General features: G+C 46.7%; 1 protein-coding gene across 3 annotated transcripts in view; it reads right to left on the bottom strand.

The window, feature by feature from the left end:
• LOC134212337 (tyrosine-protein phosphatase Lar) overlaps positions 1-12199 on the bottom strand; it is a 612250-nt gene that overhangs the window by 14011 nt on the left and 586040 nt on the right. For all 3 annotated transcript variants that reach the window (XM_062690096.1, XM_062690098.1, XM_062690097.1), the window contains 3 exons: positions 3657-6862; positions 3459-3591; positions 2976-3392 (listed from right to left, as the gene is read on the bottom strand). In XM_062690096.1, coding sequence (XP_062546080.1) covers positions 2976-3392; positions 3459-3591; positions 3657-6862 — 3756 coding nt within the window. The remainder of the gene's footprint in view (positions 1-2975; positions 3393-3458; positions 3592-3656; positions 6863-12199) is intronic.

Below are 12199 nucleotides of genomic sequence, written 5' to 3' on the forward strand. Positions count from 1 at the left end.
TTTGGCGTTATAGCTTCATGCTAGTGAGGAAAAAGAGTTCAAAATGTAACGGTAAATGCTTCAAATCAAGATACGATTTTCAAACGATTCTTAATCGCTGGCGAGTTTTAATCACTTGATAATTTAAAAGTAAAATCGCGGGTGAGTTTGATCATTTTCGATTTTTCGAAAATTTGATTTTTCCCAACCCTGGCTACACCGATGTACTGAGGGGCAAAGAGAAGCGATGAATAACTCGCTGGCATGGGTGAGAATGTCAATTGCATCCGCAGAACGCAGAAAGATGATTCTCGTGGATTCTCGTTCGATGTTGCGCAGAGTGCTGCGTATAAAAAAATGACAGAAGAGGTACTGGGTACCCAAGTAACCAAAAGTTCCTTTAAGAGTACGTTTTTCGCTTCACCAGCTTTACTGAGCTGCTTAAGAGAAAAACGTATTCTTAAAGGAACTTTTGGTTGCTTGGGTAATAATCGGTAGGGAGAGCCTTCACTCCGCTACCAATGACAACGGCCTACGTCTAGTAAATTTCGCTGCTGCCAGAGGGATGGCCATCAGTAGCACCTACTTTGCACGGAAGAACATCCGAAAGCACACCTGGAGACACCCAAATGGTTAAACTTGCAACCAGATAGACCATGTTCTGGTGGAGGGCGCCATTTCTCGGATGTTATCGATATGCGAACATTTAGAGGTCCTAACATTGACTCTGATCACTACCTCGTTGTCAGTAAAATTCGATCACGGTTGGCTACTGTATTGAACGAAATATCACAGCGAACGATGCAATATCCAGCGATTTTCGGCGGAAGGAGTGTTAGCGGAGTACCGCCAGAAGCTCGAGAAACGGATATGTGCAATCAACGTTAGCGACAACATCAACGATCTATGGGAGTCGATCCATGGAGAGGTGAGCACAACTGCACAAAAGCGACGGGTTGGTTCGATGTGGAGTGCCAGAGAGAGACAGATAAGAAGAACGTTGCCAGAAGCCGGATGTTGTTGTCGAGTACCCGATCGAATAAAGATCGGTACAAGAAAGCAAGAGCAGCTGAAAAACGAATCCACCTCAGGAAGAAGAAATAATATGAAAAACAAGTGATTAGTAAGGCGCAGGAAAAAATGGAACAAAATGACAAGCGGAGGTTTTATGAGATTGTCAATGATGTACGGAGAAAAACAGCGCCATCTCTCGTCATATGCAACAACCAAGAAGGGAAGTGAAGTGACGGTGCATCGGTGGAAGTGACGGTGCATCGGTGAACAGAATAAATATTAGCGCCGATGGACAACCTGTGGAGTCGCCTACGCCAAAAGCTATTGAAGAGCTGAAAAAAAATAAGGCTGCGGGGAAGTACCAGCTCCCGGCTGAACTTCCCAAACATGGCAGTGAGTAGCTTTATGAAATTCTGCACCATATTATGTCGAAAATATCGGAGACGAGCCAGCCTCGGGCTGAAAGTCTCTTTAATAAAGACACAAAAAAAAAAAAAGAAAAAAATGTCGAAAATATGGGAAGACGGGGGTTTGCCTGCTAGCTGGTTGGACGACCTCATTTGCCTCTCTTTAAAAAAGGGGAACAGACTGGAGTGCGCCAATTACCGAGGAATAACCCTCCTTAATTCGGCGTACAAAATTATGTCCTGTATTCTGTTCAACAGATTGGGACCGCTTGAAGAGTCCTTCGTCGGCGAATACCAGGCAGGTTTTCGTGAGGGCCGATCAACGACAGGTCAAATGTTTACCCTGGGACAAATCCTTGATAAATTCCGGGAGTACAACTTGCAGACATATCATCTGTTAATTGATTTCAAGGCGACGTATGATTCAGTGAAACGGAATGAATTATGGGAAATTATGCTAGAACATGGCTTTCCGGCGAAACTGCTCGAGGACGCTCGAGGGAGCGATTAGGAGAGCTGGTGTGCAAAGAAGCGGTACCATTATCACAAGATCGCATATGCTCCTGGGATTTACGGACGATATCGATATTATTGGGATTGATCGCCGTGCCGTGGAAGAGGTTTTTGCGCCTTTTAGAGGGAAACAGCGAGAATTGGACTCACGATTAATACCAGCAAAACGAAGTACATGGTCGCTGGCAATCAACGTTGGCTCATTAGTAGTGGTGGTAGTGAAATGGTGCTGGATGGTGAAAAATTTGAAGTGGTAGAAGAATTTGTGTATCTTGGAATATTAGTGGCGTGCGTGGCGAAAAGGCGTATTGCAGCTGCAAATAGGGCTTTTACGGACTTCGTAACCAGCTTAAGTCCCGTAGTCTGCAAACGAAAACAAAATTCGCGTTGTATACTACCCAGATTCTTCCGGTGGATTTATACGGCCATGAAACATGGACTTTAAAGGAGGCTGATCGGAGAGCTTTCGAAGTGTTTGAGCGTAAGGTGCTGCGGACAATACTCGGCGGTAAACAGAAGAACGGTATCTGGCGGCGTCGCATGAATCACGAGTATTACCAGGTGTAGGAAGGGCTGGATATTGTTAAGCTTATGCAACACGGGAGACTACGGTGGGCTGGACACGTTGTTCGTATGCCGGGAGAACGTCAAGCGAAGATAATATTTCCGGAAGACGCCGCAGGCTTCGTGGAAGGCCGCGTACACGATGGCTTTTTGCAGTTGAAGAGGACCTGAGGGCGCTCAATGTTCAGGGCGACTGGAAGCGATTGGCCCAGGATCGAGTCCAGTGGAGAAGGATACTCCATTCGGAGCAATACTCCAAAAGAAGCAAAAATAAAGATTATCGTTTCGGTTCCCTTTGTTCTGCTGTCCGAAGCATGCTCGGTACCAAACTGTTAAATCGTATCTATTTTTCCTTCATTGACATTTAGCATCCTATCCTCGCCAGCAAAAGATGTGTCCAGAACAATCTTTATCTTGTAACTAAAATATCTTTTATCCCAACGTAACGGGATTCATTGAGCTTAATTGATTTTCAGTTGATCAGTATTTTGTACTCACCTCCGTCTGCACCATCGCTGGCCGTTGCGAACGCAGTATCCTCACCGTCTGGAACACATCCAGCACACCCTCGTATTGCATTCGCTCGAGCACTATGCTAAGCGAAATGAACACACCGGTTCGTCCGACTCCGGCACTGCAGTGAACCGTTATGGGGCCATCCTGGCCGAATTGCTCCTTCGTTTTGTGCACCTGACCGATGAAGTCGATGAAGCCCTCGCCCGACTTTGGCACTCCTTGCTCGGGCCAGTCAATGAACTGGAACTGTCGTACCGTGCGCGAAGACCCATCCCGCGCATCGGTCACTTTGAACTCGCGAAGTTTGTACTGGGGCATGTTGTACTCGGCAATGGGATCAACCACGTAGCACTGATACCGCACCGACCGCTCGTGAGGCCAATATTGGAAACATTTCTCCTGTTAGGAATAAAAAATAGTTATTATACTTGGGTTATAGATTGATCTAGAATTTTTAAAGCTTACCCGTCCCATTTCTTTGAGCTTCGTTAACATTACGACGATGGTAGAGTTGTGCTCCCACAACATTCGCCAAAAGTCCTCTGCTGTTTCCTGAAGTGGTCCTTGTGCAGCAATGTACGCGTTACGGTAGCGATAGCTGTAAAACAAATTAATTCGTTAAAAATAACACACAAAATTATTTAAAAAAAATGCAACACTCACCCATCGACAAAACTGGCATTGATGTAGTCGCTACCTTCCACGCCCCGTATTGGTGTTAGACAGACGCGTGACGCTTCATATGGCAGTATGTGAACCAATCGGTTCTTGTGCTTATTGCAGGGCAAGTTAGCCGTCACGAAGCGAGACGAATCGGCCTTTATATTCGATAGCTTCTTGAATTCCATTTCCATCCCTGTGATGTTCTCCCCTGGCTCGGTTTGCATCAGTTTCTGTATGTGGTTGTGCAGGCTTCTGGCCGGGACTTCCGTGCTGCCACAGATAACCGCTTCCAGCAAAGCGTCATGAATGAAGATGTACTGATCTTCGGTTTGAACCATGTAATTGCGCTGTGCTCGCAAACAGGTCACGTGGCCGTAAATGTCGATCATTTTCTCATGCCGCATGCGTTCGAGCATCGAATCAATCACAATATAGCACCCGGTTCTTCCGACACCTGCCGAGCAATGTACAATAATGGGTCCGGAATCAGGTGGAGTAAGAACCTTGGTGCGTTTTAAGAATTGCAAGAATGGGGCAGGGTGGTCCGGTACACCATGATCTGGCCATGCAGTGAATTGGAGCTGTTTGATTTCACGTCGCTCGTTGCTTCCGCTGCGGCAAATCTGGAACGTCCTTATGCTGTAAGTAGCTAATTCCTGAGTTTCTGTGATTGTCACCGTCATGACGCCGTAGACTTCAGTACCTCGTGCTGGCCAGTACATGTCACATTTGATGCGTGATCGTTCCTCCAGCCGAGTCATCATAACGATAGTCGACGATTTCAGCTCCCAACACATGCGCCAGAAATCGCCGAAGGTCTCTTGTAGCGGTCCTTGTGTAGCCACGTAGGCGTTGTGCTTTCGGTAGCCATCGCAGTAGTTGGCATTGATATAGTCCGACCCCGGAACACCTTCGATCGGTTGTAAAATCACTCTACTGTGATCATATGAAGTAACATTTGCGTAGCGGTTTTTGGGTTTGTTAACTTCCATGTTTGAGTGATCCCAGGTAAACTGTTGTCCCGGTTCAATGCTTTCGTATTCTTGTGAGAATTTGAGATTATCGTTGGATTTTAAGCGTTCCACGTGGTTGGCCAGCTCTGAGATCGGTATAGGGGGATGGCTGATCATTCCAGGAGTTTGGAAGTTGAGCCGTCGCATGTCGACCGGATCGGTAGGAGCCGGTCCAGCTCCCAAGTCAGCAGCCATCAATGGTCGAGTTACTGCAGCTTGATCTGGAGTTTTGTAGGGTTGTCGTCTTCGTCGAACAAAGTAAGTGATTACTAGAAGGAACGACAGCACGAGGGCAGCGATTATCGGCCCAACCACCCAAATCATACCCGGTTCTTCGTTTTTCCCTCTGATGAGAATTTCTGGATCTTGGGGTACATTTGGATTCGGTCTGTGAGGTGGTTCTCCAGTTGGAGCTTCCTTCATGTCCAGAGCGAGGAACTCGGAGAATGGACTCGAGGTGTAGAGATGTTTCTGGGGGGTATCCACAACGGCTCGCACAAATATGCGATATCGTTTGCCTCTTTCAAGCTTTTTGTTGGTGAAGTTGTGGCTTGTTTCGCCGGATCCCAAGTGGAACGTGTAAGGAATGTTTCTTTGGAGGAACATTGCTGCAATGTATGGCGCATTCAGTCGTTCAGAACGTGTCTTGCTTGGGAGTAAATCTTCGGTAAGAAATTGGTCTGGGTGTTTGTGCAGGTTGGACTTGTCTTCTGGAACAACGATCAAGTAGTAATGCGATATTGGTCCGTATTCTTCAGACGCTTGTGGTAGAATTACTTGAATTTCTTCACCATTCACTACTCCATAAAAGTCAGGTTGAACCATTGGTTGTGGAGCTGCCATTTGTGTTGTGACTGTAATTTTAGTTGGTGGTTTGTAAGAATAATCTGTTGGTATCGCACTAACATTTACGAAATAAGTAGTGAACGGAGACAGGTCTGAGATGGTGTGCTGGACGCTGTGGCTCTTCAGAACGATTTCTCGCTTTGGTAGGACCTGCTTTTGTGGGATACCTTGAGAGTCGACGAATTCTTTAACGGCATCGAAGGAGATTTTGTAATTTGTGGGATTCAACCGAATTGGCGGAGCCCAATTCAGGGTCATGGAATGTGTGCTGACGTCGTGAGCTCTAAGGTTTAGAGGAACGTCTTCGGGTTTCACTTTTACGGTGACCTTTTCGCTGAGTCGTCCAGGTCCGGTTTTATATCTCGCCGCAATTGCTATAGCATATTGAGCAAACTTTTCCAGGTTTAGGAGGTCAACCGATTCTGTAACTCCAACGTCTTTTGTTTGCCATTCATCGAGGTCCTCGACAGCAGTCATCGTATAAAAGATTTTGTAACCTAAAAGTTTACCACGAGATGGCACCGGTTCCCACCAAACTTCAACCGTCTGTTCGGAAGTGGCAACTGCTTGTACTGATAGCGGAGCTCGACCCATATCGCGTTCAGTGAAAATGATTTTCTTTTCGCTATATGGCCCAGCACCTTGTTTGGTATACGCTCTGATCCTCACAATATATTCGGTATTCTCTTCTAGATTCGTAAAGACTGCTTTCCGTATCGTTGTATTTCTTTCAGTACCCAACCCGTGATCGATCTTCTTATGGAACTGCACGTCATACCGAGTGATTTGACCGTTTCTGTGCTCTCTTGTTGGTGAATCCCAAGTGATACATACCACATCTGGTGTCTGGAATCGAACGTCGATACTCGTCGGCGGCCCAGTTGGTGTTCCTTCCGGTGTCTGATAATACTTGATCGTTTCTTGACCAATACCAATATGATTCATTCCGGCTACCCTGAATTCATACTCTACTCCCCGCTCCAGGTCATTGATCCGTTTGGTTAGAGTGCTTTCGTTTAGAATAGGTTCTTCTTGCAATGGATGCTCTCGGACACCCCACTTGACTCGGAAACCCCGCAGTTCTCCATAGGTTTGTTTCGGTCGTTCCCACTCCAGTTCGATGGAAATCGTTGGATCACGTTCTAAAACCTTCAAGTTGACGGTGGGCCTAATGGGAACGCCACCCGGAGTTTTGACCGTAATTGGCGTACTTCGGTCACCATCACCTTTCCGCGTCAAAGCTGCCACCTGGACGGAATATTTAGTGTCCGGCTGAAGGGCGGTGACGTTGTATTCCATCGCATCTACTACGTCGAACTTCATCGGTTCGTTCAGCAGACCTCGGCCCTGGAAAAAAGTTATTTGGTTGTTTACATCATTGGCGTAACTAGTTTTAAGGCGCATGCTCGTGGAAACTAGGCATGGAACTAACAAGTAAAATGCCCCATTTTGATGAGAAATTTCGGAGCGATATAATGACCCAAGATTGTGGTAAGCTACAACTAAGCCCATGTATTCTCGATTCAGCCCAAATTTGGTCAGAAAACTAGAAATATCTTGAATTTTATGTAAAAAGGAAATATCATGTTTCACAGTGAATTACAGAAAATCTTTGAAGCCGCGCACGGAACTGATGTGTACAAAAATATTATTTAAATGCAGTGAATAATTTGTGCAATGTTTCAGGTAGGTGAGCATGGGTTCACAAAGTGATGGGGACTTGCTACTCGTTCTTTCAGTTACCCAATTTATTAAGCTATGCGGAAGTGTTGATATAGCGGAGCAACCGGAGCTATGGTTTTTCAACCATTTTGTCCTGATGGAAAAATATGCTAAGCGCATCGTAGAAAATATGACACATTTTTTAGACGGAACCCTAAACAGTGAGACTCAATCTCAAAGGCAGGTGTCGCGTGACCTCAACTCGCTAGGTTGAACCGAAAAGAAACGATGGAAGAGCTCGGCTACCAGCATGTTACTAGAGTACTGTCGTATCAGCCATTTCTTTTTTAACCTTCCGGGTCTCGCATGGTCCTGATTCACTCTTGCACTTCTGCTCCTCTAGTGAACAACAAGCTAGCTTTTTTTTCGATGGTGTTGTACTTTTTTCAACGGTGCCAATCGCGGAAGGTTAATAGGGTAACAGTTCCGATAGTCGTGGGTGTTCCTATAGTTGCGGTAGTACGATTTGCACGGAACTTAAAAATTAAACGCAGTAACCCACAGCAGTGTTGGTAAAATCACTCATAAATCTCAATCAACGAGCGCTCCAGTGCGAACGAAATCGTCTGCGATTTTAAAAGAATGCATCACGCTTGAATTTTTCATGCTAAAACGCATAATTTAACTCATTTGCTAAAAAATAATTTTGGTTTAAAACGCATTTGAAATCAATTTGGGGGCAATTTATTGCCTATACATAGGATCTGTCTCATTTGGAGAATTAAACTTAAAAGTGACAGTTCGAAAATTAAAAAATCACCCCGTAATAAGAATGGCTGGTGCTACCCAGCAATTCCAATAGAACATCGATGGAAAATGATTCGATATCTGTCAAAAGTAATCTTGCTCTGCGAGCAGGGTTATTTGATAATTATTGAAATGTCGCTTTTAAGTTTAATTTCAGTTTAATTATCCAATTGAGACAGACCCATAAAAGAGTGTCTAATATTTTATGCGACAAACGTCAATTCACTGTTTTAGAGGTGAGCCAGCCTTAGGGCTGCAAGCCTCTTTAATAAAGAAATAATAATAATATAATCAATTCACTGTTCAACTCATCCATGAGTTTTTAGGTGCTGAGTTGATTGCGTTTCAACTCGCGCTTGATTTGAATCATCCATGAGTTTTGAGATTTTGAGTTTTTACCAACACTGACCCACAGTAACCCGCAGTAACCCACATCATCAAACACGATGGAAACAAAAATAACATTGAAATTTATTTAAACTGGTAAAGTATCTTTAAATTACTTAATTTTTTTCATTCCCTTGCACCAATAGTTACGGTAGTGTTCCAATAGTTGCGAGTCCCGTTTAAATCCTTGAGATTCGCAACTATAGGAACACGAATAACAAAATACCGCAACTATTGGAACACTGTACCAATAATTGGAGAATTGATTTTAGGTAACAATAAAGGATTTTGATGAAATTATGGCACGCGTCGGATACAATAGAGAGAATGACCTTTAGGATGCACTCTCAAGGTAAGGGAAATGAAGTATGGTTTAGGTCAGCGGTTCTCAACCTGGGGTACATGTACCCCTGGGGGTACTTACGTTGGCTCCAGGAGGTACCTCGGACAAGAATGCGTAACTTATTATCAAAGTTTTGGTAATTTGAGAATGCTCGGAAGTCTATTTGCGAGAGACTGAGAAGCCTCCTTCCAAGAGGCTCGGAAGCCTCCTTCCAAGAGGCTCGGAAGCCTCCTTCCAAGAGGCTCGGAAGCTTCCTTCCAAGAGGCTCGGAAGCGGAACCAATTCCAATGAAAACTTATTATCAAAGTTTTGGTAATTTGAGAATGCTCGGAAGTCTATTTGCGAGAGACTGAGAAGCCTCCTTCCAAGAGGCTCGGAAGCCTCCTTCCAAGAGGCTCGGAAGCCTCCTTCCAAGAGGCTCGGAAGCCTCCTTCCAAGAGGCTCGGAAGCCTCCTTCCAAGAGGCTCGGAAGCTTCCTTCCAAGAGGCTCGGAAGCCTCCTTCCAAGAGGCTCGGAAGCCTCCTTCCAAGAGGCTCAGGAAGCCTCCTCCAAAGGCTCAGAAGCCTCCTTCCAAGAGGCTCAGAGCCTCCTTCCAAGAGGCTCGGAAGCCCCCTTTTAAGAGGCATGGAAGCTTCCCTTCAAGAGGCTCGGAAGCCTCCTTCCAAGAGGCTCGGAAGCCTCCTTCCAAGAGGCTCGGAAGCCTCCTTCCAAGAGGCTCGGAAGCCTCCTTCCAAGAGGCTCGGAAGCCTCCTTCCAAGAGGTTCTGAAGCCTCCTTCCAAGAGGTTCTGAAGCCTCCTTCCAAGAGGCTCGGAAGCCTCCTTCCAAGAGGCTCAGAAGCCTTCTTCTATCGGCTCAGTCCTTCCAAACGGTTCAAAAGCATCCTTTCTAGAGGCTCGGAAGCCTTTGCAAATGTCCAAAGTCTTGTAAGAAGCTTGATGTATGAACTTAATTTGAATTGAAAACTTTCACGGAATAACATTAAATAACGCCTATTTTTGCGAGAAAAAATAGGGGGTACCTTAATTAATGCAAAAGTACTAAGGGGTACCTCCCAAGAAAAAGGTTGAGAACCGCTGGTTTAGGTGTTATAGAGAAATTAGTGTTGGAACGTGCTTAGTTCCTCCACTATTGGACCTTTTGCCCTACCTACACAAAACTCCACTCCACACTTTTAAGAGCATCATTATCGGTCGCGAGCGTTTTAATCACCCGCGCAGCTCACCCGCGGCGCACCCGCGACGCTGTCTTTTTAGTTTCGTCACTCGTTTCCGTATCGGTCACTATTTTCAGCTCTCAATTTAGTTGCTGTGTTCCGTACCGGTAGGGGCAGCAGGGACTATTTCCAAGGGCTTGACGATCCCTCCCCAGGCCATCTGCGAGTTATGGCGCCTGCCTAGGATGTGGTGGGGTTTGACAGTGGGCCCTGTTAAACCTCTATAAAAAGCTGCATGTATCCGCAAGTAGGCTCCGCCAAAGCGACCGTGTACCGCTCAAAGCACACAAGCCCAAGTCCTGGTGTTAGGTAGGACGCTAAACAGACCTGACACGACGGCCCTCCGACGAGACAGGAGGTTTGCGCAGGCCCAATAAGCCGGCTTTAAAAACAACCATTACGAACGACATAGAAGATAATACGACTCGATACAATCGGCAACGACCTAGGTGACGAATAAAGGATCACGATTGGAAGCTTGGAACATGGAACTGCAAGTCGCTAGGTTTCACAGGTTGCGACAGGATAATCTACGATGAATTACATTCCCGCAACTTCGACGTCGTAGCAAGCTGAGGATAAAAGGCCGATTCTTCAACTATAGGGCACTGCACGAAAAAATCTCTTTCTCTTTCGTTTTTCATAAATTTTGACGTTTACTGGCCTTGTTGTTTCTTTGCAGCGAGAAAAAGTCAAAGCAGTCCGTGCAGTGCCCTATAGCATCATCAACTTGCACAGCCCATACGAAGGGAGACCCGACGACGAGAAAGAAGCGTTCTATGCACACTACAGCTGGAGCAGACATACGATGGATGCCCACTGCGGGACGTCAAAATCGTCATCGGTGGAATGAACGCACAGGTAGGGACGGAGCAAATGTATAGACCGGATAGTCTGCATACCGTATCGAACGACAACGGCTAACGATGAATAAACTATTGGTATTGAATCCGACTACTACCTCGTTGCAGTATGTTTGCGCTCAAAACTCTCGACGGTGTACAACACGCGTCGGAGACGTCCGCCGCGGCTAAACATTGGGTGGTTACAAGACGGTAGACTAGCCCAAGACTACGCGCAGCAGCTGGGAGTGGCACTCCCAACGGAAGAGCAGCTAGGCGCAGCGTCTCTTGAAGATTACTGGAGAGATATTCGATCCACCATGGGAAGCACCGCAACCGCTGCACTAGGCACGGTGGCCCCGGATCAGAGAAACGACCGGTATGACGGTGAATGTGAGCAGTTAGTTGAGGAGAAGAATGCAGCACAGGCGAGATTGCTGCAACACCGCACGAGGGCGAACGAGGCACGATACAAACGGGCGCGGAACAGACAAAAATCGATTTTTCAGTGGAAAAGCGCCAGCAGGAAGATCGAGACCGCGAAGAGACGGAGCAACTGTACCGCGCTGATAATGCACGAAAGTTCTATGAGAACTAAAACCGTTAACGTTAGGGCCACGTGCCACAGCCCGATATGTGTAACGACATATACGGAAACCTTCTTACAAACGAGCGTGAGGTGGGGGCAGCAGGGACCATGTCCAAGGGCTTGACGACCCCTCCCCAGCTGTCTGTGAGTCAGGGAGAACTGCCTAGGGCGTGGTGGGATTTAGCAGTGGGCTCTGCTAAAATCCCTCCCAAAAAACCACAAGTGCCCGTAAGCAGACTCTATCAAAGCGACTGTGTGCCGCTTCAAAAGCACAAGCCCAGAGAGTGCCACTGGCACATCAGGGTTGATATCAGTAAGACCCTGATTATGGCATACTGGTTGCGTGTACTGGTTTCGTATTTGGATATTGTTATATTGTGAAGTGAGGGCTGGCAGTCTGACATTCTACTCTCTTAGTAGGGTCGGGTGACACTGACTCGAAACGGCGAGTGGGCTAATGGCTAGGCTGTCTTCCGTCCCATAAAACCGTGGCGGGCCTTGTAGCACGCTGCCCAATTCTGCCATCCAGTTTTGCCTACTGGGTGGGAGTAGGCTCAGATGCCCTTTCCTGACTTGCGCTGATCTGGCTCTGAACACGCAAGTGTCAACCCTCGCATGGCCTCCCTGCTTGCCGCAAGGCAGGCATAGATAACCATGGGATCACTAAAGGCGACTACTCCAGTAGGATTCGGCGGCTGCCGCAAGGGGGACCCATAAGAAATGAGTATTGAACGAAACCTATCTTTGGAGTTGGAGGTGACGGACCCCTTTGCCAAAAGGGGCCTAGCGAGGTCCCCTATTAAAGAGGGGGCAAGTGGAGTGACGGCTGCTGCTATTGGC

This window comes from Armigeres subalbatus, chromosome 2, assembly GCF_024139115.2.
Source record: "Armigeres subalbatus isolate Guangzhou_Male chromosome 2, GZ_Asu_2, whole genome shotgun sequence".
Taxonomy (NCBI): domain Eukaryota; kingdom Metazoa; phylum Arthropoda; class Insecta; order Diptera; family Culicidae; genus Armigeres; species Armigeres subalbatus.